Source organism: Delphinapterus leucas, chromosome 1, assembly GCF_059928025.1.
Source record: "Delphinapterus leucas isolate spDelLeu-1000000601 "Yukka" chromosome 1, BTC_Dleu_Yukka2, whole genome shotgun sequence".
NCBI lineage: Eukaryota > Metazoa > Chordata > Mammalia > Artiodactyla > Monodontidae > Delphinapterus > Delphinapterus leucas.
Window position 1 is genome coordinate 32,698,880 of NC_143129.1, and position 17,466 is coordinate 32,716,345.

The 17,466-nt window shown below is 36.7% G+C and overlaps 1 protein-coding gene across 1 annotated transcript in view; it reads right to left on the bottom strand.

The window, feature by feature from the left end:
- Positions 1-17,466, bottom strand: part of CATSPERE (catsper channel auxiliary subunit epsilon) — a 249,588-nt gene that overhangs the window by 220,158 nt on the left and 11,964 nt on the right. The window contains exons 3-4 of the mRNA XM_022579421.2: positions 7,729-7,802; positions 7,399-7,468 (exon numbers count right to left, since the gene is read on the bottom strand). Coding sequence (XP_022435129.2) covers positions 7,399-7,468; positions 7,729-7,802 — 144 coding nt within the window. The remainder of the gene's footprint in view (positions 1-7,398; positions 7,469-7,728; positions 7,803-17,466) is intronic.

Here is a 17,466-nt window from a genome sequence, read left to right on the forward strand (position 1 = left end):
AAGGCACAAGCCCCAGAGTAAAGGCAGGACTTGTCACATGAAGTCTCTACACAGCAATGGCTTTAGATACACTTATGTGGGAACATCAACTATAAGGTGTGTGGCCAGTACTTTGTTATGAACTAGTACAGTGCCATTGCTTTAAAATTCCTTATTGTTAGGGGCGGAGTGAAGATGGCGGAGTAGGAGGACACATCCACTAGGTGCTGGTGGAGGACCTCAGACACCAAAGGGGACAGGAGGAATCCCCATGCCACCAGGTAGGACACAGGAAGGAAGGAGAGGGGGGAAGAAAAGTTGGAGGTAGGATGGGACTGGCACCCCTGAGGGAGGCTGGGGGAGGGGAGAGGTTCCTACACTCAGAGGGGTCCACTCATGGCGTGGGGATTGATTGGGATGGAGAGGGACCTTCTGGGGATTGGGGGATCAGAGGGGAACATGGCCAGCATCTCCCCTGCCACTTGCGCCCCAGCAAGCCTCCTGGGGTTCTGGGCCTGAATCCCTCCCTGGCACCCTCTGGCCGGTCAGATCCTGGGCCTAAGTGCCCCCGCTGAGGCCTCTTCCAGCCACACGGGTCCTGGACCTAACCCCCACCCCTCAACTAAGGGCTTTTCTGGCTGCACAGGTCCAAGGTCTAAGCCCTACGGCCCGCTAAGGCCTTTCCTGGCCGCGCAGGTCCTGGGCCTGAGCCCCACAGCCCCCAGGCCTCCTCCAGCCTTTTTAAAAAAAATTCTTACCTTTTAATCTTATTTTTTATTTTATTTTTTCATTTTTAAAATTTTATGTAAATATATTTTTGCTGTTGTGGTTCTGTTTGGTTTTGTTGTGGTGATTTCATTTTTATTTTTTCTACTGTATTTTTAATTTTTCTAATTTTATTTTATTTTTTCTTTATTGTTATTGTTCTGCTCTTTTTTGTTTGTCGCTTTTTTTTTTTTTTTTTTTTTTGCCACACTGTGTAGCTTGCAGGGTCTTGCCTGAGCCCCTGTGGTGGGTGTGTGGAGTCCAAAACACTGGAGTAACAGAGAAGCTCAGATCCCAAGGAATGTTAATTGGTGTAAACTCTCCCAGAGGTCCTCATCTCAGAACCAACACCCAGCTTCAACCAACTGCCTGCACACTCCAGTGCTGGATGCCTCAGGCCGAACAACCAGCACAACAGGAACACAGCCCCACAAATCAAAAAGAACGAGATGACAAAAAAAATGTGTTACAGATGAAGGAGCAAGGTAAAAACCTATAAGACCAAATAAATGAAGAGCAAATAGGCAACCTACCTGAAAAATAATCCAGAGTAATGATAGTATAGATGATCCAAAATCTTGGAAATAGAATGGAGGTATGGATTGAGAAAATACAAGAAATGTGTAACAAGGACCTAGAAGAACTAAAGCACAAACAAACAGTGATGAACAACACAATAACTGAAATGAAAAATACTCTAGAAGGAATCAGTACCAGAATAACTGAGGCAGAAGAATGGATAAGTAACCTGGAAGATAGAATGGTGGAAATAGCTGCTGAAGAGCAGCATAAAGAAAATGAATGAAAAAAAATGAGGACAGTCTCAGGGACCTCTAGGACAACATTAAATGCACCAATATTCGAATTATAGTGGTCCTAGAAGAAGAAGAGAAAGAGAAAGGGTCTGAGAAAATATCTGAAGAGATTAGAGTCAAAAACTTCCCTAAGATGGGAAAAGAAATAGCCACCCAAGTCCAGGAATTGCAGAGTCCATACAGGATAAACCCAAGGAGAAACACACCAACACATATTAATCAAACTAAGAAAAATTAAATTCAAAGAAAAAAATATTAAAAGCAGCAAGGGAGAAGCAACAAATAGCATACAAGGAAATCCCCATAAAGTTATCAGCTGATTTTACAGCAGAAAGTCTGCAGACCAGAAGGGAGTGGCAGGATACATTTAAAGTGATGAAAGGGAAAAACCTACAACCAAGATTACTCCACCCAGCAAGGATCTCATTCACATTCAACAGAGAAATCAAAAGCTTTACAGATAACCAAAAGCTAAGAGAATTCAGCACCACCAAACAAGCTTTAAAACAAATGCTAAAGAAACTTCTCTAGGCGGGAAACACAAGAGAAGAAAAAGACCTGCAAAAACAAATGCAAAACAATTAAGAATATGGTAATAGGAGCATACATATCGATAATTACCTTGAATATAAATGGATTAAATGCTCCAACCAAAAGACCCAGAATGGCTGAATGGATACAAAAACAAGACCCATGTATATGCTGTCTACAAGAGACCCACTTCAGACCTAGGAACACATACAGACTGAAAGTGAGGGGATGGAAAAAGATATTCCATGCAAATGAAAATTGAAAGAAAGCTGGAGTGGCAATACTCATATCAGATAAAATAATCTTTAAAATAAAGACTGTTACAAGAAACAGGGAAGGACACCACATAATGACCAAGGGATCAATCCAAGAAGAAGATATAACAATTATAAATATTTATGCACCCATCACAGGAACACCTCAATACATAAGGCAAATGCTAACAGCCATAAAAGGGGAAATCAACAGCAACACAATAATAGTGGGGACTTTAACACCCCACTTACACCAATGGACAGATCATCCAAACAAAATAAATAAGGAAACACAAGCTTTAAATGACACAATAGACCAGATAGATTTCATTGATATTTATAGGACGTTCCACCCCAAAGCAGCAGAATACACTTTCGTCTCAAGTGTATACGGAACATTCTCCAGGATAGATCACATCTTAGTTCACAAATCAAGCCTCGGTAAATTTATGACGATTGAAATTATATCAAGCATCCTTTCCAAACACAACTCTATGAGATTAGAAATCAATTACAGTAAAAAACTGTAAAAAACATAAACACATGGAGGTTAAACATTACGTTACTAAATAACCAAGAAATCACTGAAGAAATCAAAGAGGAAATTTAAAAATACATAGAAACAAATGACAGTGAAAACACAATGACCCAAAACCTATGGAATTCAGCAAAAGCAGTTCTAAGAGGGAAGTTTATAGCAATTCAATCTCAACTCAGGAAACAAGAAAAATCTCAAATAAACAATCTAACCTTACACATAAAGCAACTAGAGAAAGAAGAAGAAGCACACACACAAAAAAAACCCCGAAGTTAGTAGAAGGAAAGAAATCATAAAGATCAGAGCAGAAATAAATGAAATAGAAATGAAGAAAACAATAGCAAAGATCAACAAAACTAAAAGTTGGTTCTTTGAGAAGAAAACAAAATTGATAAACCTAGCCAGACTCATCAAGAAAAAAGGGAGAGGATTCAAATCAATAAAATTAAAAATGAAAAAAGAGAAATTATAACTGACAGCACAGAAATACAAAGGACCATAAGAGACTACTACAGGCAACTATATGCGAAGAAAATGGACAACTGGAAGAAATGAACAAATTCTTAGAAAGGTACAAACTTTCAAGACCGAACCAGGAAGAAATAGGAAATATAAACAGACCAATCACAAATAGTGAAATTGAAACTGTAATTAAAAATCTTCCAACAAACAAAAATACAGGACCAGATGGCTTCACAGGACAAGTCTATCAAACATTTAGAGAAGAGCTAACACCTATCTTTCTGAAACTCTTCCAAGAGATTGAAGAGGGAGGAACACTCCCAAACTCATTCTATGAGGCCACCGATACCAAAACCAGATAAAGATGTCACAAAAAAAGAAAATTACAGGCCAATATCACTGATGAATATGGATGCAAAAGTCCTCAACAAAATACTAGCAAACAGGATCCAACAACACATTAAAAAAATCATACACCATGATCAAGTGGGATTTATCCCAGGGATGCAAGGATTCTTCAATATACACAAATCAATCAATGTGATACACCATATTAACAAATTAAAGAATTAAATTACTAATAATATAATTAAAGTTAATTAAAAAATTAAAGTTAATAATTAAATTATTGTCTTAATAGATGCAGGAAAAGCTTTTGACAAAATTCAACAACCATTTATGATAAAAACTCTCCAGAAAGTAGGCATAGAGGGAACCTACCTCAACATAAAAGGCCATATATGACAAAGCCACAACAAACATCATTCTCAATGGTAAAAAACTAAAACCATTTCCTCTAAGATCAGGAAAAAGACAAGGGTGCCCACTCTCACCACTATTATTCAACATAATTTTGGAAGTTCTAGCCATGGCAGTCAGAGAAGAAAAAGAAATAAAAGGAATCCAAATTGTAAAAGAAGAAGTAAAACTGTCACTGTTTGCAGATGACATGATAGTATACATAGAAAATCCTAAAAATGCTACCAGAAAATTACTAGAGCTAATCAATGAATCTGGTAAAGTAGCAGGATACAAAATTAATGTACAGAAATCTCTTGAATTCCTATACACTAACAATGAAAAATCTGAAAGAGAAATTAAAGAAACAATCCCAGTTACCACTGCAACAAAAAGAATAAAATACCTAGGAATAAACCTACCTAAGGAGGCAAAAGGCCTGTACTCAGAAAACTATGAAACACTGATGAAAGAAATCAAAGATGACACGAACGTATGGAGAGACATACCATGTTCTTGGATTGGAAGAATCAACATTGTGAAAATGACTATACTACCCAAAGCAATCTACAGATTCAATGCAATCCCTATCAAATTACCAATGGCATTTTTTACAGAAATAGAACAAAAAAATGAAAATTTGTATAAAGACACAAAAGACCTTGAATAGTCAAAGCAGTCTTGAGGGTAAAAAATGGAGCGGGAGGAATCAGACTCCCTGACTTCAGACTCTACTACAAAGCTACAGTCATCAAAAGAGTATGGTACCGGTACAAAAACAGAAATATAGATCAGTGGAACAAACAGAAAGCCCAGAGATAAACCCATGCACCTGTGGTCACATAAGCTACAACAAAGGAGGCAAGAATACACAATGGAAAAAAGACAGTCTCTTCAATAAGTGGTGTTGGGAAAACAGGACAGCTACATGTGAAAGAATGAAATTAGAACAATCCCTAACACCACACACAAAAATGAACTTAAAATGGATTAAAGACCTAAATGTAAGACTGGACACTATAAAACTCTTAGAAGAAAACATAGGCAAAAACCTTCTTTGACATAAATCACAGCAAGATCTTTTTTGACCCACCTCCTAGAGTAATGAAAATAAAAACAAAAATAAACAAATGAGACCTAATGAAACTTAAAAGCTCCTGCACAGCAAAGTAAACCATAAACAAGATGAAATGACAGCCCTCAGAATGGGAGAAATATTTGCAAAGGAAGCAATGGATAAAGGATTAATCTCAAAAATATACAAACAGCTCATGCAGCTCAATATCAAAAAAACAAACAACCCAATCAAAAAATGGGTGGAAGATATAAATAGACATTTCTCCAAAGAAGACATACAGGTGGCCAAGAGGCATGTGAAAAGATGCTCAACATCACTATTTACTAGAGAAATGCAAATCAAAAATATAATGAGGTACTGGTCACAATGTGCATCATCGAAAAATCTACAAACAGTAAATGCTGGAGAGGGTGTGGAGAAAAGGGAACCCTCTTGCACTGTTGGTGGGAATGTAAATTGATACAGTCACTATGGAGAACAGTATGGAGGTCCCTTAAAAAACTAAAAATAGAACTACCATATGAACCAGCAATCCCACTACTGGGCATATACCCTGAGAAAACCATAATTCAAAAAGTGTCCATACCACAATGTTCATTGCAGCACTGTTTACAATAGCCAGGACGTGGAAGCAACCTAAGTGTCCATTGACAGATGAATGGATAAAGAAGATGTGGTACATATATATAATGGACTATTACTCAGCCATAAAAAGAAACGAAATTGGGTCATTTGTAGAGATGTGGATGGACCTAGAGCCTGTCATACAGAGTGAAGTAAGGCAGAAAGAGAAAACCAAATATATATTAATGCATACATGTGGAATCTAGAAAAATGGTACAGATGAACCTATTTGCAGGGGAGGAATAGAGACGGAGACGTAGAGAATGCACATGTGGACACGGGGGAGAAGAGGGGGTGGGATGAACTGGGAGATTTAGATTGACATATATAAACTACCATGTGTAAAATAGATAGCTAGTGGGAACCTTCTGTATAGCACAGGGAGCTCAGCTCGGTGCTCTGTGATGACCTAGTTGGGTAGGATGGGTGGGAGGGAGGTCCAAGAAGGAGGGGATATATGTATACATATAGCTGATTCCCTTCGTCGTACAGCAGAAACTAACACAACATTGTAAAGCAATTATATTCCAATAAAAAATTCCTTATTATTATTATTATTGTTGACTAGAGAGGATTCAACATCACTCTTATTTATTTGCATTCACATAGCTTTCCTGAAATGAAAAAAATGTAGTGGAATGCAAATAAATCTGCTAGAAATGGCCCTTTAATTGTTGATATTGTCATAGGAGTATATGATCTGAGACCCACTTATCTGGGAGTACTGTTATCATTAAGGTGGTAACTGGGGCTTTAATATATTTATTAATAAAAAAGCTAATGTAAAAATCATATATGGTGGTCCCCTCTTATCCATGGCGGATATATTCCAAGACCCCCAGTGGATGGTTGAAACTGCAGATAGTACCAAATCAGCCCTATATATACTGTTTTTTACTGTACATACATACCTATGATAAAATTTAACTTGTAAATTAAGCACAGTAAGAGATTAACAACAATAATAATAAAGTAAAATAATTATATCAATATAATCTTTTTTCTTTCCTTATTTAGTCAAAAACTTTCACCTTTTCACTTAAAGGAAACACTTAATTGCTTCTCTTTGGCATATCTGAATTGCCAGAATCACTGTTCTTGCACTTTGGGGGCTATTATTGAGTAAAATAAGGGTTACCTTCACACAAGCATTGTGTTATCACAAAAATAGATCTGATAACTGGGACAGGTACTAAGTAACTAATGGGTAGGATATGCCAGACAAAGAAATGATTCATGTCCCAGGTAGGAGGAGTGGGATGGCATGATAATTCATCATGCTACTCAGAACAACTGCAATTTAAAGCTTGTGAATTGTTTATTTCTGGAATTTCCCATTTAAATTTTTTGGACCAGAGTTGACTGTGGGTAACTGAAAGCAAAGAAGGTGTAACCATGGATAAGTGGGGAACTACTGTATCAGTTCATAACATAATTTTCTATGAGATACATCTAAAAATTAATGATATATTGACAATAATTTAAAAATACCTCTTATAGTTACAACTCAACTATTTAAAACAGGTTAAGTTAAAACATCAAAAATAAGGCAAAATAAAATGTAACAGGGATAATTATTTAAGATTTACTAATTTATCATTAAAATCAACTTACTGGGCCCGTAACAATTGGTTTTATAATCTGAATACCAGGAGAAGAACAACGTAGTTCTGTCTTGGGTGATCTAGCATTTAAAAACAATGGGAAAGGAGAAATAACTATAGATGCATATGAGATTCCCCTACTAGTTTTTTTTTCCCCTACTACTTTTTAAGCCTAAAAACTTCCATTCTTTGCTAATAAGAAAAATAAAAAAATATATAGCAATAGTTTACTTCTCTCCTATTTTCAAAGTGATTTTGTCTTTCTTTTCACATCTATTAATGAAAAGAAATTTACATTAAATCATTACGCATACATTGAGTTTCACAGCAAAAATCTTACCTTTTATTTTTTATAGAACAAGTTCCCGGCACACTCCACTCAGAAAATAATGTTCCTTCATACTCTAACTTAATCTGGAAAAGAAGGTAAAATAGCTCAAACAAAAATCTGCTCTAAAATTTTTTTCTCAGTGTTCAGATGTAGGGCTCAATTTTCTGAGTCATTATTTAAAGAGAGAATAACTAAAGTTCAATCCCTTTGAAATTGTACAAGTAAAGGAAAAATAACAATTTTTATGGGACACTTCAATAGTCTCCTCCCAACTATAAGATTTTTATTTTATTTTACTTCAAAAGTAATCTATTAAGTGTCTAGAAGGTGACACTTAAGTTGATACAATCATCATAAATTTCTTCAGTCGCATTTTCCTTATTTCTACTTTTTTTCCTGCTTCCACATTCTTTCATTTATAAGCTCTTTCTTCCTGGAAGTATGCTCATACAATTTCTAACATTATCAGTCTTAGTCTCAACACTAGTCATCCTCTTCAGCCAGAGTTGGAGCCCAATTTCACCTCCTAATATTGTTACATAAAATTATGTACATATACATATGTATACAGTTTTATGTATATATACATATATAAATAGTTTCATTGGTTTTACTTGAATGGGGATTATAATACCAGCTATCTCATAGATTTGATGATATAGGATTAATGACAATGTATAAGAAGATAAAAGAGAAAAGTTCACCAGAAGCTATGACACAACCCTGTAGTATATAAAGCAAAATTTGATAGAATTACTAGAAGATATTTTAAAAGTCACAAATATAGTGGTAGGCTTTAACACACTTTTTTCAAGCCATAGATTAAACCTGAAGAAAAGGTAGTTACGGTTGAACCTTGAACAACTCAGGGGTTAGGGGCACTGACACTCCACACAGTGGAAAATCTGCCTATAGTTTATAGTTAGCCTTTTATATATGCAGTTCTTCAGTATCAGTGGTTCCACATCCACAGGTTCAGTCAACCTTGGATTGTGTAGTACTTTAGTATTTACTATTGAAAAAAATCTTTGTATAAGTGGAACAGTTCAGCTCAAACCTATGTTGTTCAAGGGTCAACTCTGTGTGTGTGTATGTGTGTGTATTTCTAAAATTAACCAATACAAAATATATTCTTTTCAATCTCACATAGAACATTTACCAAAATTGACCACATTTACAAAGGAAGTGTTAGCCAATCTCAAAGTATTATTATCACACATACTGTGCCTTTGATATTAATGAAATAAAATAATTAGAATTTCTCATAAAGTTAATCAGAAAAAATTTTAGGATATTTGTAATTTTTTTTTACATCTTTATTGGAGTATAATTGCTTTACAATGGTGTGTTGGTTTCTGCTTTATAACAAAGTGAATCAGTTATACATGTGTCACTGGTAATTTGATAGGGATTGGATCAAATCTGTAGATTGCTTTGGGTAGTATGATCATTTCAACAATATAAATTCTTCCCATCCAAGAGCACGGGATATCTTTCCATTTCTTTGAATCATCGTCAATTAGCTTTACTAATGTTTTGTAGTTCTCAGCATATGTCTCTCATCTTCCTGGTGAGGTTTATTCCTAAGTATTTTATTTTTTTCACGTGCTTTTAAAGGGGATTGCTTGTTTACATTCCCTTTCTGATATTTCATTGTTAGTATAAAGAAATGCAACTGATTTCTGTATGTTAATCTTGTATCCTGCTACCTTGCTGAATTTGTTTATCAGTTCCAGTAGTTTTTGTGTGGAGTCTTTAGGGGTTTCTATATATAGTATCATATCTGCATAATGACAATTTTACCTCTTCCCTACCAATTTGAATAGCTTTTATTTCTTTTCCTTGTCTAACTGCTGTGACTAGGTCTTCCAATACTATATTGAATACAAATGGTAAGAGTGGGCATCTTTATCTTGCTCCAGATTTTAGTGGGAAGGCTTTTATCTTTTCACCATTATTATATTGGCTGTGGGTTTGTTATAAAATAGCTTTTATTATATTGAGATATGTTCCCTTTATACTCACTTTTGTACGGGTTTTTATCATGAATGGATGTTGAATTTTATCAAATGCTTGTTCTGCACTACTGAGATGATCATGTGGGTTTTGTCTTTTCTTTTGTTGATGTGTTATGTCACACTGATTGATTTGTGTATGTTGAAACATACTTGTGACGCTGGGATGAATCCAAGTTGGTTATGGTGTATGATCTTTTTTATGTGTTGTTAAATTCAGTTTGCTAATATTTTGTTGAAAATTTTTGCATCTATATTAGTCAAAGATATTGGCCTGTAATTTTCTTTTTTGGTAGTCTTTGGTTTTGGTATCAGGGTGATGATGGCTTCATAGAATGTCTTTGGGAGTCCTCCTTCCTCTTTGATATTTTGGAAGACTTTGAGAAGGATTGGTATAAGTTCTTCTTTTTATGTTTGGTAGAATTTGCCTGTGAAGCCATCTGGTCCTGGACTTCTGCTTGTAGGGAGTTTTTTCTATTTCACTTCTAGTGATTTGTTCAAGTTATCCATTTCTTCTTGATTCAGTTTTGGTGGGTTGTATGTTTCTAGAAATTTGTCCATTTCTTCTAGGTTGTCAAACTTGTTGGCATACAATTGTTCATAGCATTCTTTTTTTTTTTTTTTTTGGTCTTTCTGTGGTATCCATTGTGATTTCTCCTCTTTCGTTTCTTATTTTGTTTCCTTGGGACTTCTCTCTTCATGGGGAGCCTGGCCAGAGTTTTTTCTATTTTGTTTACCCTTTGAAAGAACAAGCTCTTGGCTTTATTGCTTTTTTTCTATTTTTTAATCTCTGTTTTATTTATTTCCTCTCTGATCTTTATTTTCTCCTTCCTTCTGCTGACTTTAGGTTTTGTTTGTTATTCTTTTTCTAATTCCCTTAGGTGGTGTGTTAGGTTATTTGAGATTTTTCTTGTTTCTTAAAGAAGGCCTGCATCGCTATGAACTTCCCTCTAAGAACTGCTTTTTCTGCATCCCATAGATTTTGTATGGTGGTGTTTTTACTGTCATTTGCCTCAATTTATTTTTAAATTTCTTCTTTGATTTCACTGTTGACCCACTAGTCTTTTACTAGCAGGTTATTTAGTCTCAATGTAATTTTTTTCTCATTTCTTTTTCTGAGGTTGATTTCTAGTTTTATGCCATTGTGGTCAGAAAAGATGCTTGAAACAATTTCTATACTTTTAAATTTGTTGAAGTTTGTTTTCTGCCCTAGTATGTGGTCAATCCTAGAGAATGTTCCACGTGCACTTGAAAAGAATGTGTATTTTGCTTTTTTTGGATGTAATGTCCTGAAAATATCAATTAAGTCTAACTGTTGTATTATATCATTTAGGATCTCTGTTGCCTTGATTTTCTGTCTCAAAGATATGTCCACTGATGTGAGTGGGGTGTTAACATCTCCTACTTTATTGTATTCCTGTCAATTTCTCCCTTTGTCTGTTCGGTAGTGTGTATATGTCCTTGCCACTCTCTCACTTCATCACAGCTTACCCTTCCTCCTCCCCATATCCTCAAGTCCATTCTCTAGTAGGTCTGTGTCTTTATTCCCATCTTTCTCCTAGGTTCTTCATGACCTTTTTTTTTCCCCCTTAGATTCCATATATATGTACTAGCATACAGTATTTGTTTTTCTCTTTCTGACTTATGTCACTCGGTATGACAGACTCTAGGTCCATCCACCTCACTACAAATAACTCAATTTCGTTTCCTTTTTGGCCGAGTAATATTCCATTGTATATATGTACCCCATCTTCTTTATCCATTCATCTGTCGATAGACACTAGGGCTGCTTCCATGTCCTGGCTATAGTAACTAGAGCTGCAATGAACATTTTGTTACATGACTCTTTTTCAATTATGGTTTTCTCAGGGTATATGCCCAGTAGTGGGATTGCTGGGTCATATGGTAGTTCTATTTTTAGCTTTCTACGGAACTTCCATATTGCTCTCCATAGTGGCTGTATCAATTTACATTCCCACCAACAGTGCAAGAGGGTTCCCTTTTCTCCACACCCTCTCCAGCATTTACTGTTTGTAGATTTTTTGATGATAGCCATTCTAACCGGTGTAAGATGATATCTCATTGTAGTTTTGATTTCCATTTCTGTAACGATTAATGATGTTGAGCATTCTTTCATATGTTTGTTGGCAACCTGTATATCTTCTCTGGAGAAATGTTTATTTAGGTCTTCTGCCCATTTTTGGATTGGGTTATTTGTCTTTTTGATACTGAGCTGCATGAGCTGCTTGTAAATTTTGGAGATTAATCCTTTGTCAGTTGCTTCATTTGCAAATATTTTCTCCCATTCTGAGGGTTGCCTTTTCGTCTTGTTTATGGTTTCCTTTGCTGTGCAAAAGCTTTTAAGTTTCATTAGGTCCCATTTGTTTATTTTTGTTTTTATTTCCATTTCTCTAGGAGGTAGGTCAAAAAGGATCTTGCTGTGATTTATGTCACAGAGTGTTCTGCCTATGTTTTCCTCTAAGAGTTTGATAGTGTCTGGCCTTACATTCAGGTCTTTAATCCATTTTGAGTTTATTTTTGTGTATGGTGTTAGGGAGTGTTCTAATTTCATTCTTTTACATGTACCTGTCCAGTTTTCCCAGCGCCAATTATTGAAGAGGCTGTCTTTTCTCCATTGTATATTCTTGCCTCTTTTATCAAAGATAAGGTGACCATAGGTGCGTGCGTTTATCTCTAGGCTTGCTATCCTGTTCCATTGATTGATATTTCTGTTTTTGTGCCAGCACCATAGTGTCTTGATTACTGTAGCTTTGTAGTATAGTCTGAAGTCAGGGAGCCTGATTCCTCCAGCTCCGTTTTTCTTCCTGAAGATTGCTTTGGCTATGCCGGGTCTTTTGCGTTTCCATACAAATTGTGAATTTTTTTGTTCTAGTTCTGTGAAAAATGCCAGTGAGAGTTTGATAGGGATTGCATTGACCCTGTAGATTGCTTTGGATAGTAGAGTCATTATCACAATGTTGATTCTTCCAATCCAAGAACATGGTAAACCTCTCCATCTGTTTGTATCATCTTTAATTTCTTTCATCAGTGTCTTATAGTTTTCTGCATACAGGTCTTTTGTCTCCTTAGGTAGATTTATTCCTAGATATTTCATTCTTTTCGTTGCAATGGTAAATGGGAGTATTTTCTTAATTTCACTTTCAGATTTTTCATCAGTAGTGTATAGGAATGCTAGAGATTTTTATGCATTAATTTTGTATCCTGCTACTTTACCAAATTCATTGATTCACTCTCATAGTTTTCTGGTAGCATCTTTAGGATTCTCTATGTATAGTATCATGTCATCTGCAAATGGTGACAGCTTTACTTCTTCTTTTCCAATTTGGATTCCCTTTTTTTTTTTCTTCTCTGATTGCTGTGACTAAAACTTCAAAAACTATGTTGAATAATAATGGTGAGAGTGGGCAACCTTGTCTTGTTCCTGATCTTAGTGGAAATGGTTTCAGTTTTTCCCCATTGAGGACGATGTTGGCTGTGGGTTTGTCATATACGGTCTTTATTATGTTGAGGGAAGTTCCCTCTATGCCTACTTTCTGCAGGGTTTTTATAATAAATGGGTGTTGAATTTTGTCGAAATCTTTCTCTGCATCGATTGAGATGATCATATGGTTTTTCTCCTTCAATTTGTTAATATGGTGTATCACATTGAATGATTTGTGTATATTGAAGAATCCTTGCATTCCTAGGATAAACCCCACTTGATCATGGTGTATGATCCTTTTAATGTGCTGTTGGATTCTGTTTGCTAGTATTTTGTTGAGGATTTTTGCATCTATGTTGATCAGTGATATTGGCCTGTAGTGTTCTTCCTTTGTGACATCTTTATCTGGTTTTGGTATCAGGGTGATGGTGGCCTCATAGAATGAGTTTGGGAGTGTTCCTCCCTCTGCTATATTTTGGAAGAGCTTGAGAAGGATAGGTGTTAGCTCTTCGCTAAATGTTTGATAGAATTCGCCTCTGAAGCCACCTGGTCCTGGTCTTTTGTTTGTTAGAAGACTTTTAATCACAGTTTCAATTTCAGTGCTTGTGATTGGTCTGTTCATATTTTCTATTTCTTCCTGGTTCAGTCTTGGCAGGTTGTGCCTTTCTAAGAATTTGTCCATTTCTTCCAGGTTGTCCATTTCTTTGGCATATAGTTGCTTGTAGTAATCTCTCATTATCCTTTGTATTTCTGCAGTGTTAGTTGTTACTTCTCCTTTTTGATTTCTAATTCTATTGATTTGAGTCTTCTCCCTTTTGTTCTTGATGAGTTTGCCTAACGGTTTATCAATTTTGTTTATCTTCTCAAAGAACCAGCTTTTAGTTTTATTGATCTTTGTATCGTTTCCTTCATTTCTTTTTCATTTATTTCTGATCTGATCTTTATGATTTCTTTCCTTCTGCTAACTTTGGGGATTTTTTGTTCTTCTCTCTCTAATTGCTTTAGGTGTAAGGTTAGGTTGTTTATTTGAGATGTTTCTTGTTTCTTAAGGTAGGATCGTATTGCTATAAACTTCCCTCTTAGAATTTCTTTTGCTGCATCTCATAGGTTTTGGGATGTCGTGTATTCATTGCCATTTGTTTCTAGGTATTTTTTGATTCCCTCTTTGATATCTTCAGTGATCTCTTGGTTATTAAGTAGTGTATTGTTTAGCCTCCATGTGCTTGTACTTTTTACAGATTCTTTACTGTAATTGATATCTATTCTCATAGCATTGTGGTCGGAAAAGATACTTGATACGATTTCAATTTTCTTAAATTTACCAAGGCTTGATTTGTGACCCAAGATATGATCTATCCTGGGAATGTTCCATGAGCACTTGAGAAGAATGTGTATTCTGTTGTTTTTGGATGTAATGTCCTATAAATATCAATTAAGTCTATCTTGCTTAATGTATCATTTAAAGCTTGTGTTTCCTTATTTATTTTCATTTTGTATGATCTGTCCATTGGTGAAAGTGGGGTGTTAAAATCTCCTACTATGATTGTGTTACTGTCCATTTCCCCTTTTATGGCTGCTAGTATTTGCCTTATGTATTGAGGTGCTCCTATGTTGGGTGCATAAATATTTACAATTGTTATATCTTCTTCTTGGATCGATCCCTTGGTCATTATGTAGTGTCCTTCCTTGTGTCTTGTAATAGTCTTTATTTAAAGTCTATTTTGTCTGATATGAGAATTGCTACTCCAGCTTTCTTTTGATTGCCATTTACATGGAATATCTTTTTCCATCCCCTCATTTTCAGTCTGTATGTGTCCCTAGGTCTGAAGTGGGTCTCTTGTAGACAGCATATATATGGATATTGCTTTTGTATCCATTCAGGCAGTCTACGTCTTTTGGTTGGAGAATTTAATCCATGTACATTTAAGGTAATTATCAATTTGTTTGTTCCTATTTCCATTTTCTTAATTGTTTTGGGTTTCTTATTGTAGGTCTTTTCCTTCTCTTGTGTTTCCTGCCAGAGAATTTCCTTTAGCATTTGTTGTAAAGCTGGTTTGGTGGTGCTGAATTCTCTTAGCTTTTGCTTGTCTGTTAAGGTTTTAATTTCTTCATCAAATCTGAATGAGATCCTTGCTGAGTTTTCTCCTTCATCACTTTAAATATGTCCTGCCACTCCTTTCTGGCTTGCAGAGTTTCTGCTGAAAGAGCAGCTGTTAACATTATGGGGATTCCCTTGTGTGTTATTTTTCCCTTGCTGCTTTTAATATTTTTTCGTTGCATTTAATTTTTGATAGCTTGATTAATATGTGTCTTGGCATGTTTCTCCTTGGATTTATCCTGTATGGGACTCTCTGTGCTTCCTGGACTTGAATAACTATTTCCTTTCCCATATTTGGTAAGTTTTCAACTATAATCTCTTCAAATATTTTCTCAGTCCCTTTCTTTTTCTCTTCTTCTTCTGGGACCCCTATAATTCGAATGTTGGTGTATTTAATGTTTTCCTAGAGGTCTCTGAGACTGTCCTCAGTTCTTTTCATTCTTTTTTCTTTATTCTGCTCTGCAGTAGTTATTTCCATTATTTTATCTTCTAGGTCACTTATCCATTCTTCTGCCTCAGTTATTCTGCTATTGATCCCTTCTACCGAATTTTTAATTTCATTTATTGTGTTCATCATTGTTTGCTTGCTCTTTAGTTCTTCTAGGTCCTTGTTAAATCTTTCTTGTATTTTCTCCATTCTGTTTCCAAGATTTTGGATCATCTTTACTATCATTATTCTGAATTCTTTTTCAGGTAGACTGCCTATTTCCTCTTCATTTGTTAGGTCTGGTGGGTTTTTACCTTGTTCCTTCATCTGCTGTGTGTTTTTCTGTCTTCTCATTTTGCTTGACTTACTGTGTTTGGGGTCTCCTTTCGCAGGCTGCAGGTTCGTAGTTCCCTTTGTTTTTGATGTCTGTCCCCAGTGGCTAAGGTTGGTTCAGTGAGTTGTATAGGCTTCCTGGTGGAGGGGACTAGTGCCTGTGTTCTGGTGGATGAGGCTGGATCTTGTCTTTCTGATGGGCAGGTCCACGTCTGGTGGCATGTTTTGGGGTGTCTGTGGCCTTATTATGCTTTTAGTCAGCCTCTCTGCTAATGGATGGGGTTGTGTTCCTGTCCTGCTAGTTGTTTTGCATAGGGTGTCCAGCACTGTAGCTTGCTGGTCGCTGAGTGAAGCCGGGTCTTGGCGCTGAGATGGAGATCTGTGGGAGATTTTCACCATTTGATATTACATGGAGCTGGGAGGTCTCTTGTGTACCAGTGTCCTGACGTTGGCTCTCCCACCTCAGAGGCAAAGCCTTGACACCTGGCTGGAGCATCAAGAGCCTTTCATCCACATGGCTCAGAATAAAAGGGAGAAAAAATGAAAGAAGAAAGAAAGAAAGAAAGATAGAAAGAAAGAAAGGAAGGAAGGAAGGAAGGAAGGAAGAAGATAAATGAAATAAAATAAAGTAAAATAAAGTTATTAAAATAAAAATTATTAAGAAAAAAGTTTTTTAAAGTAACAAGAAAGAAAAACGGACAGACAGAACCCTAGGACAAATGCTATAAGCAAAGCTATAGAGACAACGTCACACACAGATGCATACACATACACACTCAGAAAGAGAGAAAAAGGGAAAAAAGTATATATATCTTTTGCTCCCAAAGTCCACCTCTTCCACTTGGGATGATTCGTTGTCTATTCAGGTATTCCACAGATGCGGGGTACATCAAGTTGATTGTGGAGATTTAATCTGCTGCTCCTGAGGCTACTTGGAGAAATTCCCTTTCTCTTCTTTGTTCGCACAGCTCCCAGGGTTCAGCTTTGTATTTGGCCCCGCCTCTGCATGTAGGTCGCCTGAGGGCATCTGTTCTTCACTCAGACAGGACAGGGTTAAAGTAGCAGTTGATTCGGGGGCTCTGGCTCACTCAGGCCGGGGGGAGGGAGGGGTATGGATGCAGGGTGAGCCTGCAGCGGCAGAGGCCGGCGTGATGTTACAACAGCCTGAGGTGCGCCGTGCGTTCTCCCCGGGAAGTTGTCCCTGGACCACGGGACCCTGGCAGTGGTGGGCTGCACAGGCTCCCGGGAGGGGAGGTGTGGGTAGTGACCTGTGCTTGCACACAGGCTTCTTGGTGGCGGCAGCAGCAGCCTTAGAGTCCCATGCCTATCTCTGGGGTCCGCGCTGATAGCCACAGCTCGCGCCCGTCTCTGGAGCTCCTTTAAGTGGCGTTTTTAATCCCCTCTCCTGGCACACCAGGAAACAAAGAGGCAA